The 25231-nt window shown below is 34.9% G+C and overlaps 1 protein-coding gene across 6 annotated transcripts in view; it reads left to right on the top strand.

Annotated features, from left to right (window-relative positions):
* Positions 1-25231, top strand: part of LOC105833171 (sodium-coupled monocarboxylate transporter 1) — a 187662-nt gene that overhangs the window by 123068 nt on the left and 39363 nt on the right. For 5 of the 6 annotated variants that reach the window (XM_036293373.1, XM_036293368.1, XM_036293369.1 and 2 more), the window contains 2 exons: positions 204-312; positions 13074-13183. The exons of the other annotated variant lie outside the window; for it this stretch is intronic. In XM_036293373.1, coding sequence (XP_036149266.1) covers positions 204-312; positions 13074-13183 — 219 coding nt within the window. The remainder of the gene's footprint in view (positions 1-203; positions 313-13073; positions 13184-25231) is intronic. 6 annotated transcript variants of the gene reach the window in all.

The following is a 25231-nucleotide window of genomic DNA, read 5'->3' as shown; positions in this document are numbered from 1 at the left end:
TTTTTCATGGTGTTAATTTTTTTATGTTAACAATTACTCTGAAATATAATTTCATGTTTCAAAAATTGAACGATACATGAATGTAACAATAATTACAGTCTAATTAATTATTACAATCATATGACAAATATGTAATTATTATCAAATGATCATATCATTGTTATTATTTCCTAGTCAATGTTTTCATTAATTACGTATTTTAGAGCACTCTGGTGTTTTCTGATCGGAGTTACATTGTTGATGTGTCTGTGTGGATATGCTGGTATGTTAATTTACGCTTGGTATCATGAATGCGATCCACTTACAACCAAGGTAACATTTATTTAATTTTTAACACAGAGTCTCCCAAATTTGTATAGATTGTAATTCATTTTTTTGAATAACAAACATCCACTTTAATGGATATGAAAAGAAATATAGATAGAGATCATTGATTCTTTATTTATATCACTTTATACCATTTCATTCCTTTTGTTTTTTATTAAAGATAAGTTTATAAAATTATATAAATATAATTTTATTTTTTCTCTTTAATATATAATGAGGTATAAAGATGTAAAAAATGTATTTATTTTCTATTTCTGTTGATGATAGCTTTAATATTGCAAATTATTTTCATGCACAAAATGTTTGATCATTGTAGCTTATATCGAAATTTAATTTTAATTTCTACTATCGCAAATAATTTTTCATGATTCGCTAATTAATAGCTTTAGGAATCTCTGCTACATTCAATATAAAAGGACTCCACACTTTTCTTATGGAAAAATGGATTTCATACGAATTAGCTCAAACTCTGGAAAAAGATAGTTGAAGGCATGCCGATTAAAAGTTACCAAGTCAATCTTATGAGTCATTTTCGACTTAGGAAGGCTTGATAATGAAAGTAAACGTGTCATGTGTTTCAAATAATACATACATACGCGTGCGCGTGTCATGTATGTGCGTGCACGTGTGTTCATATGTGCGTGTGCATTATACGCAGTAAGAAAAGAAATAATGATTCAACTTTAAATCGACCTTGAAATGATAATGTCGAATTTACATTAAAATCCGTATCAATTCAAGGATTTTTTAATTTCTCTCTCCCAAGAGGTGTTTTCAAAATTGCATCGATTTGATCGATCACCATTTTGACGAAGTTTTGTTAATTTGTCTGTACTGTCATCAATATAGACCGATCACTATTTTAATGTTTTTAATTTCGATCAATTCGGTTTTGAATAATGTTAATCTGACATATATATGTAGTTTCAATATTGTTTTTACATGATAACATTTATTCCACTTACACTTTAAATTTTTACACATAATTTTGTACCGTCGTACGTACAAATAAAAACTTTTGTAATAAACATACAACATATATAAAACTATGGTTCATAAGATATACAATCTTCGTTTTTTGTATGTTACAATTTTGCATAATTTACAATAATTTATACTTATGATGGCACAAAATTATCCGTAAGGATGTTATAAATAAAATTTTAATACAAACAATTTTTATTTATAAGAATCTAAAAATACATGAAAGATCAATTTATATACTGACAATAATTCAGCCATATATTATATAAATGTGGAAGTAAAGATCATTCTAATTGAAAAAATTTTTTGATTTTTAAAAATTTATTTTTTCACAAAAATAAAACATAAAAATAAAAAATAGGAGCACTATTAGAGGTATTAGATAAATTAAATATATTTTTTCAATTCTTAATATATTCTTAAATATATTTCTTATATAAAAATGTTTTTTCTTAGCGAACATCTATAACTCTCATAAATGTATATAATATTATGCGCGTTCAGTACTGTCAGACGAGGCGGATCAGTGAGCGCTCAGTGATTCTTTACTATGATTGGTTTCTGCTTCTAAACCTAACAAAGAGCTAAAAGCAAGAAACAATCATATTAGAGAATCACTGAGCGCTTACTGATCCGCTCCACCTGCTGAACGCGCCCATAGTTTTGATATCCACTATTCCGTCCGTCAAAATAGCGTTTAAAAATATTATTTGACTTTATTATTTCAATTTCATCAAAAAAACAGAAACTATAAGTTCAAAAAAAGGCATTTTGTAAAAAAAAATTATTACGAGTCTAAAAAAAGCAAATGATGATGTGAAAACGACATCAAATTAAAATCGATTCAATGTCAATTTTATTATCACTTCTTATTGGGGTATTTAGATCTACTAGAAAAAAAATGCTTTTTTTGAATTTGTATGTAGTTTTTTATTAGATTATGTCGTATGTCGAATCAATGTTGAACAAAAATGTGTAAAAAATCTTGAAAAAAGGATTATATTGTATTGCTGCTGTTACCAATAAATATTATTTACACATTTATCACGAAATTGAAATAATTTCGAAATATTTGAAATTTCGATGTTCAGCAACTGGTAAAATCGTAATCGATGAAATTTGATCGATTCGACATCAACTCGACGTTGACTCCAACAATTGACAATTGAAAATTTACCATTTCTCATTGGGTAGGCTGGTATTCATAGTTGAATCTTATTTAAGGACCGTTTCAAATAATGTCTCAAGCTAATACAGCTCTGTGATTGGTTCATGGCATCTTAAGATTGTACTTTTGATCTTAAGTATAATATTCGACTATGAAAACTGGCCATAGGCTTATATTTAAGATCATCTTAAGTACTTTTTTAAGATGTCATGGACCGATTGGATAGAACCGTATTGGCATCTTAAGACATTACTTAAAGATCATTGCACGTACATTTCTGTAACCGTTACCATATAAAACTGAGCAATACAATTGACTAATTCAGTTGGTTACGCAATTTGAGCAATATGATTGGTCAAAATCTTATGGTTACGAGTACGAAAATGTACGAAAATGTGCAATGGCCTTAAGATGGTTTTAAAATAAAAATCGACTATGAATTCCGGCCATAGACTTATATTTCTAGACTGCGCGTCTCGTAGGCGCATACACGCTAACACAAAAATGAGAAAACAATAGTTGGAGCGTGACTCTCTTTGTCTAATCACAGTCTATATAGTTCGAGTTAGGAAGAGAGAGCTACACTCCAGCCAAGGTCTGTAGATGAACGACTGGAAGGGACGGGAAAGGTTTTCGCATCTATTGTTACACATTTGGCTCCAACATGGCCGGGGCTAATACGATTTATCAATTCCATCTTCCCCACATTCTACTTTTACTACTATTCACTCTTCTCATACAATAAACACTACACATACACCTTATAGTTCTAAAATGGCGCTTATGCGAAGACCTTCCTTCGCTTCTTGTCGTTCATCTGCAGACCTTGCACTCCAACTATCCTTTAGTAAGAGATATAAAAATCGACATTAGGATTGGTTAATGGTTGACTTTGGAAAAATATGGCGGAACCAATGAAATAGCAGAATGCCACTATGTATATGCCATGTAGGGAAGTCCGGGCAAGAAGAGACGTCGCTATTTCTCGACTACAACAAAATAAATTCAATATAACACTGGATTCTTAAAATATTATGAAAGCAAAAGGTTTCTACTCGTTGAAGAGGTGAATAAGTGTACAGTGTAAATATATCCTTTCTAAAAAAGGGCATGACATCGATACTCGCATCTCTCGAAGTATTGTTGTCAAGAACTGTCGATATTTCATAAGCATTTCACATCTAGCCCTCAAAATTCAAGTTTTCCGGGCAAAATAATTGTTTAAAAAATGTTTTAATTAATTATATCACCGGAACTCTTTAGAAACTTATTGTACGCATCCGGAACTATATGAGAACTGCGTTAAAATAAATAGAACTGTCGATATTCGATTAGCATCTCACGTCTAGCCCTCAAAATTCAAGTTTCCCGGGCAAAATAATTGTTTAAAAGATGTTTTAATTAATTATATTACCGTAACTTTTTAAAAAATTATTGTACGCGTCCGGAACTATATGAGAACTGCGTTAAAATAAATAGAACTGTCGATATTCGATTAGCATTTCACGTCTAGCTCTCGAAATTCAAGTTTTTTGGGCAAAATAATTGTTTAAAAAATGTTTTAATTATTTATATCACCGGAACTTTTTAGAAAATTATTGTACGCGTCCGGAACTACATGAAAACAGCGTTAAAATAAATAGAACTGTCGATATTTGAACAGCATCTCACGTCTAGCCCTCAAAATTCAAGTTTTCCGGGCAAAATAATTGTTTAAAAAATGTTTTAATTAATTATATCACCGGAACTTTTTAGAAAATTATTGTACGCGTCCGGAACTATATGAGAACTGCGTTAAAATAAATAGAACTATCGATATTCGATTAGCATCTCACGTCTAGCCCTCAAAATTCAAGTTTTCCGGGCAAAATAATTATTTAAAAAATGTTTTAATTAATTATATCACCGGAACTCTTTAGAAACTTATTGTACGCATCCGGAACTATATGAGAACTGCGTTAAAATAAATAGAACTGTCGATATTCGATTAGCATCTCACGTCTAGCCCTCAAAATTCAAGTTTCCCGGGCAAAATAATTGTTTAAAAAATGTTTTAATTAATTATATCACCGGAACTTTTTAGAAAATTATTGTACGCGTCCGGAACTATATGAGAACTGCGTTAAAATAAATAGAACTATCGATATTCGATTAGCATCTCACGTCTAGCCCTCAAAATTCAAGTTTCCCGGGCAAAATAATTGTTTAAAAGATGTTTTAATTAATTATATTACCGTAACTTTTTAAAAAATTATTGTACGCGTCCGGAACTATATGAGAACTGCGTTAAAATAAATAGAACTGTCGATATTCGATTAGCATTTCACGTCTAGCTCTCGAAATTCAAGTTTTTTGGGCAAAATAATTGTTTAAAAAATGTTTTAATTATTTATATCACCGGAACTTTTTAGAAAATTATTGTACGCGTCCGGAACTACATGAAAACAGCGTTAAAATAAATAGAACTGTCGATATTTGAACAGCATCTCACGTCTAGCCCTCAAAATTCAAGTTTTCCGGGCAAAATAATTGTTTAAAAAATGTTTTAATTAATTATATCACCGGAACTTTTTAGAAAATTATTGTACGCGTCCGGAACTATATGAGAACTGCGTTAAAATAAATAGAACTATCGATATTCGATTAGCATCTCACGTCTAGCCCTCAAAATTCAAGTTTTCCGGGCAAAATAATTATTTAAAAAATGTTTTAATTAATTATATCACCGGAACTCTTTAGAAACTTATTGTACGCATCCGGAACTATATGAGAACTGCGTTAAAATAAATAGAACTGTCGATATTCGATTAGCATCTCACGTCTAGCCCTCAAAATTCAAGTTTCCCGGGCAAAATAATTGTTTAAAAAATGTTTTAATTAATTATATCACCGGAACTTTTTAGAAAATTATTGTACGCGTCCGGAACTATATGAGAACTGCGTTAAAATAAATAGAACTATCGATATTCGATTAGCATCTCACGTCTAGCCCTCAAAATTCAAGTTTTTTGGGCAAAATAATTGTTTAAAAAATGTTTTAATTATTTATATCACCGGAACTTTTTAGAAAATTATTGTACGCGTCCGGAACTACATGAAAACAGCGTTAAAATAAATAGAACTGTCGATATTTGAACAGCATCTCACGTCTAGCCCTCAAAATTCAAGTTTTCCGGGCAAAATAATTATTTAAAAAATGTTTTAATTAATTATATCACCGGAACTTTTTAAAAAATTATTGTACGTGTCCGGAACTATATGAGAACTGCGTTAAAATAAATAGAACTGTCGATATTTAAACAGCATCTCACGTCTAGCCCTCAAAATTCAAATTTTTCGGATGAGACCGGGAGAGACGGGGAGAGACCGGGAGAGACGGGTAAAGACGGCGAGAGACGGCGAGAGACGGCGAGAGACCGGGAGAGACAGCATCTCACGTCTAGCCCTTAAAATTCAAGTCTTCCGGGCAAAATAATTGTTTAAAAAATGTTTTAATTAATTATATCACCGGAACTTTTTAGAAAATTATTGTACGCGTCCGGAACTATATGAGAACTGCGTTAAAATAAATAGAACTGTCGATATTCGATTAGCATTTCACGTCTAGCCCTCAAAATTCAAGTTTTCCGGGCAAAATAATTGTTAAAAAAATGTTTTAATTATTTATATCACCGAAACTCTTTAGAAAATTGTTGTACGCGTCCGTATCTATATGGGAACTGCGTTAAAATAAATAGAACTGTCGATATTCGACCAGCATCTTATGTCTAGACCTATAAATATAAGTTTTCCATCAAGATAGTTGTTGAAAAATACTTTTAAAATTTTTAAATGATTTAATTTTGTCTATCTGAGGTGCCAGTTACACCAAATCCACGTGCGCAGACGTACACGCATATATACGTATGTTTTGTAACAAAAAATTTTTTTTCCATTAATTTAATCATCAGAACTATTAATAGGACGTCTCTAAACGATACAACTTTTATAGATTTAGTCTTCTCTGTGGTCGTATATTCGAAATACGGTGGGATGCTATTATGTAATTTTGGAAGTTAACATCTCATTTATAAAAATTTAATTAAAATAGGTAATTCAATGGAACTATTGTTGAAACCTATCAAGAACTGTAGAACTATGCTGGATGCAAGTAATTCTGCAGTATTTTTATGAGATGCTAAACTTTGAGATGCTAACTTCACACACGTGCCGATTGGTTCTCTCGTTGCGCTTACTTCGTGTTGCGAGAGTAATTATTGCGATTGAATTTTGACAGCTGTCAAATTTATATAAATATTATCTATACATTTGTTGTTGTAATTTATTTTTAAAAGGTAAAAAATAAAAAGTTAAGTAGCGCGTGAGGAGTGAGGAGGAGTGAGTGAGTGAGGAGTGAGCGAAGAGTGAGCGAGGAGTGAGCGAGGAGTGAGTGAGCGAGGAGTGAGCGAGGAGTGAGCGAGGAGTGAGCGAGCGAGGAGTGAGTGAGTGAGGAGTGAGTGAGTGAGTGAGTGAGTGAGGGAGTGAGGGAGTGAGTGAGTGAGTGAATGAGTGAGTGAGTGAAAAAGGGAGGGAGGGAGGGAGCAAACGAGCGAGCGTAACTAGATAAATATGTAGCTAGGTAGCTAGGTAGCTAGATAGCAGTAATAAGTATGCAAGTAGGTATGTATGTATGTAGATGGGTATGTAGATATGTATGTATGTATGTATGTATAATTAAACTTTACATTTTTTTATTCAAAATTGCAGAAGACGTTTGATTAATGTAAACCAAAGATAGAGAAAATCAAATTGCAATTATTATTTTTAAAGTGACAAGTCAAATAGCGCGCGCGCAGCGCGCGCCTTTAATATTCTAGTATAGTTAAAAAAATAGCGATGTTTTTTTCTTGCTTGGACATACCAACTTTCCCGGGGTTTTCCTATATATATTTTAATACTTACACAAACATAAGTCATGTCATGGACACCGTCATATTCTTGCAAACAACCATAGTTTGCAATCTTTTACTAGAGAATGTCTGACTCCAGCTATTCACTCTTGTGTCAGCGTGCGTGCATCTACGAGACGGGCAGTCTATGGCCGATACTAATAGGACGGAATTCATAGATCGATCTTATAGCATTTTCGACCATCTTGGGTCGATCGCTTCGAGAACAATTAATGACGTCATAAGGACAATCACAGCCATTCTTCTGAAAAATAGAATAACTGTGGTTGGCCAGTTCTAGAAGATAAAAGCCTAAGACGGGTTAACCCAGCCCTAGTCGAAAACGTCATTAAGTTTAAAAGTGCAGTCACATGGGAGCCAGCGTACAGCATACCGGTGTAAGGCGTAAAGGAATTAGACCAATGTTTGTGCTAACAAAAGAGTGAGTCCCAGATATGCACAGTAATAAACGGACACAGCAGGCTGAGTGAAACGGACACAGTAACAAACGGACACAAACTAAACGGACACAGTAACAAACGGACACAGATCAAATGCGCACAGGCCAAATGCGCACAGACCAAACGGACACAGTAATAAACGGACACAGTAACAAACGGACACAGTAATAAACGGACACAGTAATAAACGGACACAGTAATAAACGGACACAGTAATAAACGGATACAGTAACAAACGGACACAGATTAAATGCGCACAGACGAAGTGCGCATAGATCATACGGACACAGTAATAAACGGACACAGTAACAAACGGACACAGTAACAAACGGACACAATAATAAACGGACACAGTAATAAACGGACACAGTAACAAACGGACACAGTGCGAAACGGACACAGTCGCAAACCCATGTGGTGCAGAGAATACTTTGCACACACACACACACACACACACACACGCGCGCGCGCGCGGGGGGTGTAAGGCCCCCCCCTCTCGTACCTACCCCGTCGGTAGAGGTACCCTAAGAAGTTGCAACCTATGTGGTAAGTTCATGCGCATTTGGTCTGTGTCCGTTTGTTACTGTGTCCGTTTGTTACTGTGTCCGTTTATTACTGTGTCCATTTGTTACTGTGTCCGTTTCGCACTGTGTCCGTTTGTTACTGTGTCCGTTTCACTCAGCCTGCTGTGTTCGTTTATTACTGTGCGCATCTAGGACGCTCCCTAACAAAACGGGCGTAAACCTTGTGATTAGTTTCATTCCTTTACGCCATATGCCGGTACGCTGTTCGCTGGTCCCATGTGACTGCACCCTAAGAATCGTCTCAAGTCTAGCCATGAGCAGACTTAAGACTTACTTAACCAATGAAATAACAGTATTCTCAAGATCGTACTTAAGATGAATCTTGAATAAGATTGTCTATGAATTCCATCAATAGTTGAATTTTATTTTAAAATCGTCTCAAGTAATTTCTTAAGATGCTAATACAGCTTTGTGATTGGATGATGATATCTTAAAATAGTACTCAAGATGATTTTAAATATAAGATTTGATTATGAATACCGGTCTGAGTATAAAGATTTGTTCGCATCTTAACCCTTTGTGTCACGAATTTTTACAGACACTTTCATGAAATATAAATACCGTATAAGTATTTGGAGTCGTTGATTACGAATTTGACATCAGAATTTCAAAATTCAAAATAACATATCCAATATGGCGGACTGAAAAATTTATTATTTAGTTTATTTGGATAAAAAGCATAATACAGAGGTTTTCGGAGTTACTGATTACAAATGACATCAGAATTTGAAAATTCGAAATGGCGGATCCAACATGGAAAATCATAAAATTTCCAAGTTTATTAATCTTGTTAAAATTTGGTGTATAGCGGTTTTTTGGGTTTCTGATTACGAATTTGATTAAAAATATTTAAAACTCAAAATGGCAGATCTAATATAACACGCTAAATATATTTTTTAAGTTTATCAATATTAATATATTAGTTTCTAGAAATTTCCGAGACAATTCTTAGATAACACCTAAATGACACCTAGATACTCATATATACGTAAAGAGGTTTTGAGTAGTTTTGAGTCGTAAAGTAATATGCAGATGTGACATACTGCGGTGTCGTCGCTCTTCACGCAGCACACTATAGGATGTTCATTTCAATACAAATCACTTTGTTCTAAATCTGAGTGAATTCTAAAATGTTCCAACTATAATAAATATTTATAACTATTATTTTTACAACACATGTGACCCATAGAATAAAAAAATAAAGTTCGTATAGCTTGCATGTGATGGGCAAAAATTGACTCCTTTTAACACCCTCTTTTATAATAACATAAATTAATAAGTTAAACACTGATGTAAGGTTTGTAGTTATTACCCCGTACACCACTAAATTAAAAATATTCAAATAAACAAAATTAAAAAATTGCTGTCCACCATGTTGGATCTTCTATATTGAATTTAAAATTCTGATGTCAGATTTGTAATCAACAATCCCAAAAACCCGTGTTATAAATTTTATTCAAATAAACTAAGTTAAAATATATTTGGTCCGCCATATTGGATCCGTCATTTTGAATTTTGAAATTTAGATGTCGGATTCATAATCAGCAACCCCAATCGGGTCCGTGTGCAGACGGGTCGGTGCGCAATCGGGTCCGTGTGCAAACGGTTCGGTGCGCAATTGGGTCCATGTGCAATCGGGTCGGTGTGCAATCGGGTCCGTGTGCAAATGGGTCATGTGCAATCGGGTCGGTGCGCAATCAGGTCCGTGTGCAAACGGGTCGGTGCGCAATTGGATCCGTGTGCAATCGGGTCGATGTGCGATCGGGTCTGTGTGCAATTGATTCGGTGTCCAATTCAAACATTATGTGTCCGATCGCTGTTGTGTTCAATAGAGTCTGTGTCCGATCGGGACGGTATGCAATCGGGACTGTGTCCAATCGAGTCCGTGTCTAATCAGGACTGTGTCCGATCATTTATATGCGCAATCGGGCTTCACTCAATTTCTGTGAGTCATTCCCCACATAGAAATAGAACCTCTAGTAGACGTCTAACGGACGTCTGCCATGGAAGTTTAAACTTCCAGTGGACGTCCATTAGACGTCTAATATAGAGCCATTAGAAATTCACAGTTCCGCATTGTGGACGTCCATTAGACCTCCATTAGAGGTCGTCAAAGAGGTCTATTAGACGTTGTGTGGATCATTAATAGAGGCTTTATGAAGCCTCGATAAATGATTGACAAAATACAAATTTAAAATAAAAATTTCATTTTTTAAAAATTATTTTTATCAACAGTACATACTAAATTTAGGACAAATTTTTATTAATTAATTAAATTTAAATTATATTATTTTATTTTATTCTTACTTGCCTCTGGTAGGTTTTGAACGCGGGACCTTAGGATTACAAACCTTATACTCTATCTGCTATGCCAATTTGACTCATCGATATGAGTACTTGTTATTGTCTACATATACTTATATGTTATAAACTGACGCCATTATATTATTTTTTATAAAAGCAATTAAATTTTGCAAAACATTAAAAATAAATAGCATTAATTTATTTACTTATTAATTTCATTGTTAAATTTATCTTTTTCCATAACCTTAATAATTTGATGGAAATTGCGATCTATTTAGCATTAATACTTTGAAGCGTTTAAATGATTAATTAGATGGTTTTAACTATATAGATCATATATTCTAAGAAAAATTGAATAATACACTGGTGCAAAAGAAAACGAAACAAAATTTTTGACCGATTTTTAGGCAATTTTCAAAGTGATGCAACTTTGCGAAAAATTATCCAAATTACATGTACTTTTTTTTAAATTAAAGGGCAAAGACTCTACTTTGAGAATCCCTACGCGAAAGTTTGATTTGTTAAGTGCGAACCTTTTGTACGCATGAAAACCAAACATGTGTTTTTTAATTGAAAAAAGTAAAAGTTTGTTATCATTTTGCACAAGTTTTTCGTTAAAATCTTGCTAATATTAATTCAGATTCTTAAAGTTCATTTTTTTCTAAGCAATTTAAAAAAATATATATGTCGATACGATGTTTTTTATGCAATTAATTCTGAGTCTGAATCAAATGCTGTATGTCCGATTGTTGTTGTGTCCAATAGGGTCCATGTCTGATACGGATTGTGTCCAGGAGCGGTACGCAATCGGGATCGTGTTCAATTGGGTCTGTGTCCAATCGGGACTGTGTTCGATTAGAAAATACTACTGTGTTCGGTCGTTTTATGTGCGCAATCGGGACAATCCCGAAAAATCTGTAAAATTTGTGAATAACCGCAAAAATAATAATTTAATTCGATATAAAATAAGAAATTAAGAGGAGATTAACCTCCTAGGCTCCAATCGATGAAAATCAAATTCGATAATTTAAAATTCAACAGGTATTACTATCGCCTCGGCTTGAGAGTTGTGTTTTACTTCAAATGAAAGAAAATTGCTTCCAGATGTTTCCTGGATAGCGTTTTTAAAATAATCTAGTTTTCGTTGTTTAAATCTCAACACGGCCTCTCTTAAGAATCTAGATTACATCTAGCGCTTCTCGATAATCGTTAAAAATTCCGTAAACAGTCAGAAAAGCTGCGTTAATATTTCAATGTTTATCTCGGGCGAAACTTGAACCTTCCCCCGTATTTAATAACAGTACTCGACCTTAGGTATTCTCACCGCGCAATGCTAAAGTCCGTACTTCTTAAATCCCTGATAAATGCCAGATACAATTTCTCTTAACTTATTTATTTCTTCAAAGGTCAGGGTAATGAAAACGTTAATTTTCCGGACGTAACAATTGAAATAGTCCTTTCTTTTCCACACTCAAATCCTGAGGCAGAAACAATTTTTTCAATCGTAACAAACGTAAAAAATAAGAACCGAAATCCTTTATCAAATAAAATGCAATTTGTATGTCCGCAGTTCGGTCCATCTTTCAAGATGCAAATATAAACTACAGAAATTTTAATGTAGACGCAAGGCATTTACAACTGCATAATCTGTATGAAATAAAGCAAATCTGTATGAAAAGAACAACGCACATAATTTTATTACTGTGTTTTAATATTTTTTTCTGACAGCTTTTGCATTGCATTTTACATATCTAGTCATTATGTTATCTATAGATTTTTATGTCTTTTATCTTTATTATTATATATTAGATATAAAAAGTTATGATGGAGTTTTACGTTTATCTTGAGTCCGTCTATTTTTCTATTAAAAAATGCGATGCTCGCATTTCTCCCTGTATATATAGGCAAAAATGTCGTATGTAAACATTTTTTTAAACAAATTAATAATCTATCAAAAATTTTTTTACAGGCGACCAGTAACACACCTTTTTGTTTATGAAAAATACCGCGTTGTCATTAAAACTGCGTCCACCGCGCACGTGCAAAAAGAGGCATTCCGTCTGGTATCGTTGCGTGTGCACATATAGTGTATGTAACGGAAGAAATAATTACATATTTTGTTTGAGAAACCAGTCTTGCTATCATAATGTCTTTTCAAGCATATAAACTGTATTGACTTGGCAATAACAACTTTTAATTGGCATGCCTTCAGTTTTCTTTTGCCAGAGTTTAAATCAATTTGAATGAAACCTATATTTCCATAAGAAAAGTTCGGGATCCTTCAAAATCAATTCTGATTTTATTTATCTGTACACAGTTGGCACGTGCAAAGGATCAGCTATTACCTTTGTTGGTTATGAACGTGTTGGGAGATTTTCCAGGTCTTCCTGGTCTCTTTGTCGCTGGTGTATTTAGCGCCGCACTTAGGTAATTATATTTATACTTATTTTATAACTATACTTTAATTACGTCAATAATTGGATATCCGGGTACTCACTTGAATACTTTGTGAAAATTTTATCATGGCCACTTTGATTGTCGTTATTTGAACTTTCTAAAAGCAAAATATGTTTTTATATTAGGTGTACAACTTTACTTCCGCCGTTTTTTTTTCGAAATTCGAGGCTCTATGTAAAAAACTAGTTATAAATTTACGATTCAAAGTATTGTATCGCTGGCCACTACTTTCTCCCATCTATCTAGCAGTATACGAATTCCGCGTCGAAAAAACTGGTCATCTTTTGAGATAATCCACGAATCGATCCAATTTTTCACTTTTTTATAAGAACGGAAGTGTTGGTCAGCCAGGCCGTGTGTCATTGATCGAAACAAGTGATAGTTAGAGGGAGCAATGTCCAGGAAATGCGGCGGGTGGGGTAGGACTTCCCATTTCAATGTTACCAAGTATATTTTGACGGGCTTTGCGACATGAGGTCGAGCATTGTCATGCTGTAAAATCACTTTATTGTGTCTATCATTATATTGCGGCCGTTTGTCTTTCAGTGCTCGGCTCAAACGCATCGATTGCTTTCGATACCAATCGATTGTTTCAGTCGGTTTTAGTAGCTCATAATACACTACGAGTTGGTCCCCCACCAAATACAGAGCATGACCTTAGAGCCCCGAATATTCGGTTTGGCTGTCGATGTGAAAGCATGACCGGGAAGTTCTTATGATTTTCTGCGCTTGGGGTTATTGTAATGAACCCATTTTTTTGTCTCCAGTCACAATACAATGCAGAAATCCCTTCCGCTTTTTCCTTGCAAGCAGTTGTTCACAAGCAAACAAACGCCGTTCAACATCTCTCGGCTTCAACTCGGCACCCAATTTCCTTGCTTCTGAATCATTCCCATGACTTTCAGACGTTTTGAAATGGCTTGTTGAGTCACTCCCAATGATCCTGCCAATTCTTCTTGCGTTTCACACGAGTCTTGATCAAGTAATGCCTCCAATTTTGTATCTTTGAAAACCTTCTCTTTTTCACCGCCATGCCGGTCTTCGACGTCAAAATCACCGTTCTTGAAGCGTTGAAACTTCTCGGCACGTTCTTTCACTAATAACGGCCTTACTATACATGTTTGAGAGCATTCGATGAGTCTCAGCCGCAGATTTCTTCATATTGAAGCAAAAGATTAAAACCTCACGCAAATGACGAGAATTTGGCTCGTAAGCTGACATTTTTAATCGAGAATAACTTTATGATGCAGACGCAAATCGACTAATATTTCGATGGCGTCATGTTTACAAATGCCTAAGCTTACTAGGTATGTAAATATGAAACCGGAATTTTTGTATAGATATACTGAAAATACACGTTTATTGAAAATGATAAAAAATGATAAAAAATATTTTATTCGAAGTATTGCCCATCGCTAGCTATACATTTTTCTCATCTCTATGACAATTTGTGGATGCCACGCCAAAAAAAAACTATTCATCTTTTGAGACAAACCAGTTATCGAGCCATTTTCGTACATTTTTGTAAGATGTGAAGTGCTGCTCAACAAGTGCGTGTCCCATCGATACAAATAAGTAATAATCGGATGGAGCCAAGTCTGGTGAGTAAACCGCATACGAAAGTATTTCCCAACCAAACGCCTCAATCGTTTCCTTGACTAGTTTTGCTGTGTGTGATGGTGCATTATTATGAAGCAAAATCACTTTGTGTTGTTTTTTTTTATATTCTGGTCACGCAAAGCTTGATTCAAATCGATTATATTTGTTGTCGGTAGCGTTCAGTATTAACGGTTTCGCCAGATTTTAGCAGCTCATAATAGATCACACCCTTCTGATCCCACCAAACACAGAGCATTGTCTTCCGTCCATAGCGATTTGGCCTTGCAGTCGATGTCGATGGTTTGCCTGGAGTTACCCATGATCTTTTACGCTTAGGATTCTTAAAATATATCCATTTTTCATCGCCAGTCACAATTCGATGGAGAAATGACTTTCTTTTGTACCTGGCGAGCAGCATTTCGCAAGTGATTTTTCGGTTTTCCTGCTGTCTTTCATTCAGTTTATGTGGAACCCATTTTCCTATCTTCTGTATCTTTCCCATGGCTTTCAAACGTATGGAGACGGCTTTTCGTAACATTTAATTGATCCGCGAGTTGTTGCATTTGAGCGTCATCCTCATCCAACAATGCTTGCAATTCGTTGTCTTCAAACTTTTTCGGTGGTCTTCTACGTTCTTCGTTTCTCACGTTGAAATCTCACTTTTGAATTTTTTAAACCACTCAAAGCACTGTGTTTACCAAGAGCATGCTCACCGTAAGCTTCGACAAGCATTCGATGCGATTCTGCAGCAGTTTTCTTCAAATGGTAACAGAAAATCAATGCTGTCCGCAAATTGTAGTTTCCAGGCACAAAATTCGACATGTTCAACGCTATTAAAAACTATGCTGTTGTATGAAACTTGTATTGTTGTGAGTTGAAAATCTTTATCAGATGTCAAAACAAGAAAATGGCGCCAATGACGCGGTTTGACGGTAACTACCCATATAGCACAGAAACCTTTCAGAGATATTTCAGAAAAGTTTCAAGTAAAAAGTGAAACATTTCAGAAACGTTTCGAAATATTTCTGAGACAGCTCTGAGACAGTTCTGAAACATTTCTGAAAATGTACTGAAAGGTTGCTGAAACATATCTGCAACCTTTCTGAAAACATTCAAAGTTATGAACTATTTACTATATTACATATTACTTTTAAAAATGTAACGACTCGGTATAATGAATTGAAAAGAAACAGAGATTGTAATATGGCCACTACAAATTAAATGTTAAAAACTGGTTTTACTTTAAAAAGTCGCAATATTTTATTACAATATTTTATATTTATATAATATGAATTAGATTAGAAAAAAATTGTAGCATAACTGTGAAGAAAGATAAAGGTATATAGACTTACTTAATAAAGGTAGGATTTTTAGGTTTACGTACCCCTTTCGTTCTGTTGCGATAATAATTTATACATGAATTATTGGTTAACAATAGAGATTGGTTAACTTATCCAAGAATTTTTTTATGTGAAGATAATCAAAAGTTACTATATTACTAGCACGCTTAGGTGACTAACAAAATTTCATGTCATTATTTAGCTTTGTATAACTCAAAATGTATATAACCCAATAAAAAGTTAAATAAAAAGATACCCAAGTGTACATACATTTGTGATAATAGGTTTAAATTTAAAAAGATTGAGGAAGTATATGTAATTAAATGTTAAAATGTACTTTAAAAAAGTTTCAAAATGCTTGAAACTAAAAATGCCTCATAACAAATGTTGGCTATTGTGTATTGTCGCATTAGCGCCACTTCATGATGGTAAGCTGCTAAAACATTCTATAAATAATTACTAGAATTCGTTAATTAATAACAAAGATAATACGGGTGGCCATATTGTCTACATTTAATAACAATCTGAAAATTATTAGTAAATAGGAGTTGAATTAAAAGAATGTTACTGTTGAAGTTTCTTTCGCACTAAATTATCTTATATAGGGATTTCCGAAGTAACTAAGTACGAGTTTTATGATATAATTAACATTTCACTGCAAAACTGGGAAAAGATACATACGCATGTATTAACATTGTAAAATCTGTCCAAACAGGTAAAGGAGCGCTTTCTTAAATAGATTTTCAAATTATGCAATTACTCTTTTTTCAATAAATTTTCGACTTCAGAATTTATAATCCTTATTTTTTTGTCCATTGTTTTCTGAGGAAAGTTATTTGTGGATCTGAACAAATTAGGAGTTTATGCATAATGTCTTCATTTGTTAATAAATGAGAATATTTTCACATATTGTGAAGAGGAAAACGTTTAAAATCTTTATTCCAAGGTTCTGCAGCTTCTTCCGGTAATTGTCCAATCAGAAGACGAAAGTATCAAATGACATCAGCTCCATATAAAAGCATTTTCTGTTTCGTAACGGGCATGTAATACCATGAATCCCTACAAAAATTACCTTTTTAAAAAAAGGTAAAAAAAACACCAAGTATACGAGCGCAAGAAACCCCCTCAAAAATATATTTTTATACAAACGTTCTCAAAAATGTATTCTTGTAAAAGAACAAAAACTATTTTTTCTCTACAAAAGTAATGATGTGAAGAAAATGCGCCAACTATAAAAATGGATATTCATACGAATTAGAACATCTACTTTTACAAATAATTATTTGTACAAATATTACAAATAAATATTTTAATACAAATAAATATTTTACTACAAAAACTTGGCGCCGCCATCAGTGCTTACAGTACTGGCAGTACTAGAAGCAATAATAATATTCATCAGTACTTCAAAGTATTGAAGTGGTATCAAAACTTTATCAGATTAATACTCGGAGTACTATCAGCGCGGGAAACAATATATAACACTCGTCAGTACTCTAAAATTTTTAACATTAATTTTATAAATACTTAAGGCAATATCTACATTTTTATGATATATTTCTTATGTCATATGATTTTTTTCAAACATTTGTTTATATAAGTTAATCTTATATAATTAAAAGCAATACCAAAATTTTAATAAACTAAATATTTAACTTTAAGACCTATTTAGTATATATCACATAACAAATTAAAAACATTTGTGAAGTCTAAATATAAAAAAATTGTACACGTTGTTTTACAACACTGTATAAAAATTTATAAGCAAAATTATAATGCAAATATAAAATTATAGTACGAATTCCGATTAACTCCCAGACAGCACACAATATTTATAAAATATTTACAAAATACTTATAATAATTGTTTAAATATTTTATAAATATTAACCAAGATATTTCATAAATATTTTTGTGATCTTAGATTAAACAAATCATAAATATTTATCGTAAATATTAAAAATATTTGAATATCTACGATATGTATGTAAATATTTGCGAGTGCTGTGTCAGCGTATTTTAATTATGTGCTTAGTTATTGCTACACAAATACTACGCTACCCAAGTAGAACAAATAATCATATAAAAGATGATGTCAAAATGACGTCATTTTGATGTTATCTCCTTTTATTCTAATTGTAGTTCTACGCTAGTGCTGCGCCTATACTACGTTAGTATTCAATGTAAGTACTACAAGAATACCAAATGAGTACTGGAAGGAGTGGGAGAGTTCAGTGGCGTAAAGTACAATTGAACGTTACAATTGCCCACCGTGCTATTAGACACAAAACATTGCGCACCGTTCAATTGCGCACCGTTCGATTGGACGCCGTTCGATTGGACACCGTTTGATTGAACACCGTTCGATTGGACACCGTTCGATTGCGCACCGTTCGATTGCGTACCGTTCAGTTGCACACCGTTTAATCGCACACCGTTCAATTGCACACCGTTCAATCAAACGCATATTAAATATTTATATATTATGGCTGCATTTGCGTGTGCAACTGAACGGTGTGCAATTGAACGGTGCGCAATCGAACGGTGTAAAAATCGAACGGTGTTCAATCAAACGGTGTCCAATCGAACGGCGTCCAATCGAACGGTGCGCAATCGAACTGTGTTCAATCAAACGGTGTCCAATCGAGTGGTGTCCAATCGAACTGTGTATAAACAAACTGTGCGCAATTGAACTGTACGCAATTAAACGGTGCGCAATTGAACGGTGCAATGTTTCGTGTCTAATAGCACGGTAGGCAATTACAACGTGTCCAACTGTGCGCAAATGAAGGCCTCCCGGAAGGAGTATTAGACGAGTATTAAGATGAGTATTAGAGAGAGTACTTAATGAGTGGTAAATGAGTATTGGATGAGTACTGAGGAGTACTGACGACAGTACAGGCTACATTAGTACTTCGAAGATCAGTATGGTCGAATTTAGTAGTACTTTGAATATTTATGTCTCCAGTACACACACACACACACACACACACACACACACACACACACACACACACACACACTTTCACCAATACTTTTTTTAGTATTAAAACCAGTACTACTTTTTCATAAGGAAAACCTGTAAAATAACCAATGAAATATGTATCTGTGGTGCTATATATCAAATGTTGGAAAATCTGAAAAAAATTGTAGATACTCTCGGCAATTTCTTCTATGTAAAAAATTGGGATGTTTCATAATATTGAATCTGTAAATGGAAAAATGTTATTAAATATATTCCAAATCTAAAAACTATCAAAAGTATTAAAAGTAATAAAAATAATTAAAAATATTCTAAATATAATAGGGAAAATACGGACACTTAAGGGAGATTTTAAGTTAAAAGAAATATTATACACATGGAATTCACTTTTTGATGGGAAACAAATCATTGTTTATCTTTTATAAGAAAAGTGTAATATATTGTCCTTAAACTTTGAAAATTTTAAACAAAAATGAAAATCTTACTGTTCGTAATTATCCGAACCTTAGGGTAGCAGACGGTATTGCGCATGGGTAATTACGGACATTATGAAATTAATGCAGGTATAAGGAATAAGTTTACCTGTCACAAAAAACAATTGTCATAAACGCAGCCGCTTGAAGAACTGTTACCAATGCAGTCCTCTTGTGCCAATTTTCGGTATATAATACACGTTATTCAATGCACATTGTTGGTACATTGTTGAAACAATATACTTCTTGCAAATTATGCAAAATGTTTCCTTTATTCACTTTCTTTGTACTTCTTCGGCTTTCTTCCTCTTTTTTTCAAGTCTTCTCTTTCAATCTTTGGTTTTTTATTTGGTAGTTTTTTAGTAATTCTTGTTTACTTTTCTTTTTTTCTATTTGTTTTCGTTTTTTTCTTCTTACGTTTCTCTTTTCTTTTTTCTTTTCTCTTATTCTTTTTTCTTTTACATTCGTAAATGTCCGGTATTACCTCACAGCATGTCTAACTTTAAAATGTTACGAGACACATAAAAAATGTATACACAGTATTATTTTTTAATCTAATAATGACCAAATGAAACATAGAACATTATAATATTACTACTTAAAAAGACATAACACAGAAAATACATTGACCGAAATATTAAAAGGAACGTGTAACAAATCTTTACATAACTTGTCATAATTTACCTTGAAACGTGTTCGCAGCTTGTCGTCGTAAATGTTTGTTTATAATTGAGTGTGTCACGTTCGTACACTATTATTGGAAAAAGAGAGCGGACAAATCCCAAAATGGTGGTGTCCGGTTTTATCCGGCGTCCGTATTTCTCCCATTCTCCCCTACTTTGTCACATGTATAAAATAAGCAAATAATTTATAACGTGTCGTTAGATACAGATTAATACCAACAACAATAATAATACGATAATAATAATAATAATAATAAAGTAGCAGTAATATAACAAGTAATAACAAATTAACAATAAAAATAATAATAACAACAATAATAATAATAATAAAATATACCATTGACAAATTCTATGTTCCTTCTATTTTGCTTCTATTTTGAGGGAAAGGCTTACGAACAAATTTTCAGTAGTCCGATGGGGTCCCATCTTTCGCCGATTTTAACAAATATTGTTATGGAGGATTTAGAAACACAATGTCTATTGTTACTTAACTTTAATGTTTCTTGCTTTTATAGATACGTTGACGATATTTTTGCGGTTCTCCCCAGGGCAAAGTTTTTAGATGTAATCGATGTTTTTAACAATTATCACCCTCGCTTGCATTTCACATATGAAATCAAATCAGAAAATGCTATCTGCTTTCTAAATACAACAATTCATAGAGATAACAATAGACTTATAACTAACTGGTACTGAAAATCTACGTTTTCGGGACATTATATTAATTTCTTCTCTAGCCTCTCATTATAAAATTATAATGCCATACTCTCAATTATAAAATTAACACTATTATAAATCTCACAGATCATGTCATTCTCTTGTCCGACAAACGTTTTCATGAGTCTAATATTAATAAAATAGTAGAAGAAATTCTCTCCAATAATGGTTTTCCAATCAGCTTAATTAAGAAACATATAAGCAAACGCGTTAAAGACCTTGCACACCGGCACACTGATACAAGCAACGGTAATTCCGAATCGTTTTTCAACACACAAAATTGTATAGTACTTTCTTATGTAAAGTGTTATAGTGATGAATTGTGTCGTATTCTAAGAGGACAAAATCTTGACATAATTTACACAGTTCCTACAAAACTAAACTGTTTATAAGAAAGAGTAAAGAGGGACTATCTGTGGAGAAACGAACGGAGTTAATTTATCAAATCAATTGCATGGATTGCGATGCGTCGTACATAGGTCAAACTAAACGACATTTGCAAACCAGAGTAAAAGAACATCAACGTAATATTAGTGGACCTGCATAAAACTATTCGATGATTACTAATCACCGCATCTTGAATGACCATCAATTTAATTGGTCGAATCTTAAAATATTAAATAAAAAAAGGGGCATAGCGGAATAAGCAGGTGAAATCTGATCCCGCACTAATCGAGCTCAAATTGATATCATTAGTTGGCACCCTTGAGATGTAAAACTTCCCCAAAAATTAGCTACAAAATTGCATTTTTTGGGGAGTTATGGAGGGAGAAAGAAAAATAAAGAAAGAATTTTTTTTCGAAAATGGTTGGACCGATTTTAATGAAAAAAATATATGTTGTAAACATCGTTTAGATAAGTTTAAAAAAATTTTAAGTAATTTTTTTGGTAAAAAAACCCGATAAAAAAATTTTTGAATTTTTTATGAATTTTTTTAGGGGTGATAGTTCTGAGATACCACTTTTATATTTTCACAAAAACATCTATGGATTTTCTTCTTTAACACATATTTTTTTCAAATCAATCGGAGTGGTGGAACATGGTTAAAAATAATAATTCACACCGCGCCGTTGTGCCGCGCCGCGTCAGCTGGGCGACCGCGCCGCGGCGCACGGCGATTGTTGTCATGTTGAACTTACATACTAGTTGTAGTGTTGCAATGTTTAGTTGCCAAAAAAAAATTATGATGGATGAACTGCCATCGTGAGAGTCGTGAGATAGCCAGGTCGTCAAGAGATGGTTCTGGTATCATTGTGAGTGGTTCTCCGATGAGAAAATGATCTGGGGTAAGAGCTGAGACGTCGTCTGGATCATCACTTAACGGTTCAAGCGGCCGTGAGTTGAGAATGGTCTCTATTTGAGTGAGCAACATGGTGAGCTTTTCGAACGTGAGCAGAGTTTCGTCGATGGTACGTCGCAAGAGGTATTTAATTGATTTTACCATGGCTTCTCACTTTCCCTCCATATGTGGATTTGCTGGTGGGTTGAATTCCCATCGAGTGCTGTCTTAAGCGAGCATCTTGCTGACCCGTTGATGTTCTTGAGAGTTCTGAACAAACAATCACTTAAGGGAAGGTAGTCCCGCAATCCGAATAAAGAATGTGAACGATGCCGCGTCTGGATGAAAAACGTCGGTAGGCAGTAATGAATGCGTCAGACGAATAGTCACTGACTACCTCTAGATGCACTGCAGATGTTGAGAAGCACACAAACACGCAGATCCAGCTCTTATGGCTCTTTGCGCCTCTATTTTTTCAGGTTTTGATGGTGAGTGGCCCGGCGTAATCAACCCCTGTGTGAGTAAATGGATGCGACGGCGTGACCCTTGAGAGAGGTAGTTGGCCCATGAATTGATGAGCACGGATCCCCCTCTGTCGAGCACACGCGACACACTGCAAGATGTATGATTTTACAGGAGCTCTCCCGCCGAGGATCCAAAAGTTCTATCGGATATGTGCGAGCGTGAGTTGAGTACCTCCATGTAGGTTCCTTTGATGAGAGTGAGCGATGACCAGAGACGTTAAATGTGAGTAGCGAGGCAAAATCGCAGGACGTTTGCCATCAGGTGAGAGAGATGAGTGAACGAGTTGTCCACCGATTCGGATGATTCATTGAGCGTCGATATATGGAGTCAATCGGCTAAATGCATGTGTCTTTGGTAACGGTGAATTTGACTGTAGAGCCTTGAGTTCGTACGAGAAGTATGCCGTTTGAGTTGCCTTGATCCAAAAGAGTTTCGCTTTCTCCAAAGCTACAGTTGATAATTGTATGATTGGCGTTGAGTCGTGGGTCTTCTTCAACCGTGAGATAACTCTGAAACAGAGAGCTGTAATTCTCAATAACTTATTGAGAGTTGAGTACTTGTAGATGACGTCCCAATGATAATCAGGTTTCAGTGCAGCTGCAATTAGTAAGACACCTGGGCGAGCTTCAATTGCACTCAACTCGTCAGTGAGTGCAGGTTGTGACGACCAAGAATCTGAATTGAGTAGCCAAGGTGGACCCAACCACCATAATGAGTGGCTTTGAAGTTGAGTAGTTGTGAGGCCTTGTGACGCGCAATCGGCTGGATTTGATGTACCAGGGATGTGCTTCTAGTGAGCGTCTGGAGTGAGTTCCTGTATTTGTGCCACCCTGTTTCTGACGAAGTCCTTCCAGCGTGATGCGTGTGATTTGATCCACGAGAGTGTTACGAGAGAATCCGTCCACAGATGAGTAGCTGTTACGTTCACTTTCAGCGTGGCTTGAACGTACTTAACGAGTCGAGAGAGCAGAGCGCTGCGGTGAGTTCGAGTCTCGGGATTGAAAGCCGCTTGAGAGGTGATATCTTTGTCTTGGAGCACACAATTAAACTCGTGGCGCCATTTGAGTTGTGAACGGAGAGATATACGACTGCAGCCATTGTTAATTGAGAGGCATCAGAGAACCGTGGAGTTCTACTGTCGAGACGTTTCATGTATGAAACCACTGAGGTATTGAGAGCTTAGACAAGCTTGTGAGTTTTTCTCTGATGATGAGCCACCGCGATGAGAGCTGGAATGGCAGTAGTTCATCCCATTGGAGCTTGTGCAGCCAAAGCTCCTGCAAGAGCATCTTAGCTTTGATCACTACTTGTAAAGCAAAGCCAAGTGGATCAAAGATCTGAGCCACTTTAGATAATACGAGGCGTTTTGTGAGATTGCCGGCCTTAAATGGAGTCTTCAACGAGAATGAAAATACATCTTCCTGAGGGAGCCATTGTAGTCCGAGTATTTTGGTTGCGCAATCGTAAAATGTGATTGGAGAGCTTTGGTCTTGAGTATTGTTGATAGCATTGATTACATCGATATTAGTTGCATGCCATTTTGCGAGAGGAAAACCGCCCGTCATGCACAGATCTCTTAGTTGACATGCGACTTCTTTGAGCTGTTGTACGGTGTCTGTCCCACCGAAGACATCGTCGACATATCCGCTGTGAATGATGGATAGCACGGCAAGTGGAAATCGATGCCCTTCATCTTCTGCCAGCTGAAACAGGGTTCGCACCGCTAAGAACGGCGCGGCCTTCGTTCCGTAGGTGATTGTTGTGAGTTGATATCACTTCATTGAGTTGCTCATTAATCCAGAGTATTTGCTGCAAATCCCAATCATCTCTATGAATCTTGATCTGCCTGTACATTTTGGTGATATCTGTGGAGAAGAGAGATTGACGAATCCACAATAAAACATCCGTGATGTCTAGATGTAACTTCGCTCCGGTATACATGAGATCATTAATAAAATATCCTAATGTTGACAGGCTGGAGCCATTAAATACGACGCACAATTTCGTAGTTGCGCTGTCAGACTTGAGCACGCCGTGATGTGGCAAATAATAATGTGAGCGATGATGGGAATCTGATGATACTTTCGTCATGTGGTTGAGTGATTGATATTCGGCCATGATTTTTTAAAAGAGTCGCTGAAATGCGATGTCCCTTGCAAAGCGCCGGAGTAGACTCTTGTGGCACTGATGAGCAGTGTTATACGAGTCAATGTATTTTCCTGAAGAGTCGCGAGAGTGTGTCGATCTAAAATGCGCTTCGCATTTTCGCTCCTCTGGGGTGTGTAAACTGACGTCACTTGTAGGCACCTCCTCTTGAACGCAAAATTTCGTTAGCAGCTCGTGCATTGCTTCTTCATCAGATTAAATAGCAACGTGATGTGTTGACGTGCGTTCTATTATTATTCTGTTGACTGGTCCAA

This window comes from Monomorium pharaonis, chromosome 10 (assembly GCF_013373865.1).
Source record: "Monomorium pharaonis isolate MP-MQ-018 chromosome 10, ASM1337386v2, whole genome shotgun sequence".
In the NCBI taxonomy this organism is placed as follows: domain Eukaryota; kingdom Metazoa; phylum Arthropoda; class Insecta; order Hymenoptera; family Formicidae; genus Monomorium; species Monomorium pharaonis.
This window is presented reverse-complemented; position numbering and strand designations above follow the sequence as displayed.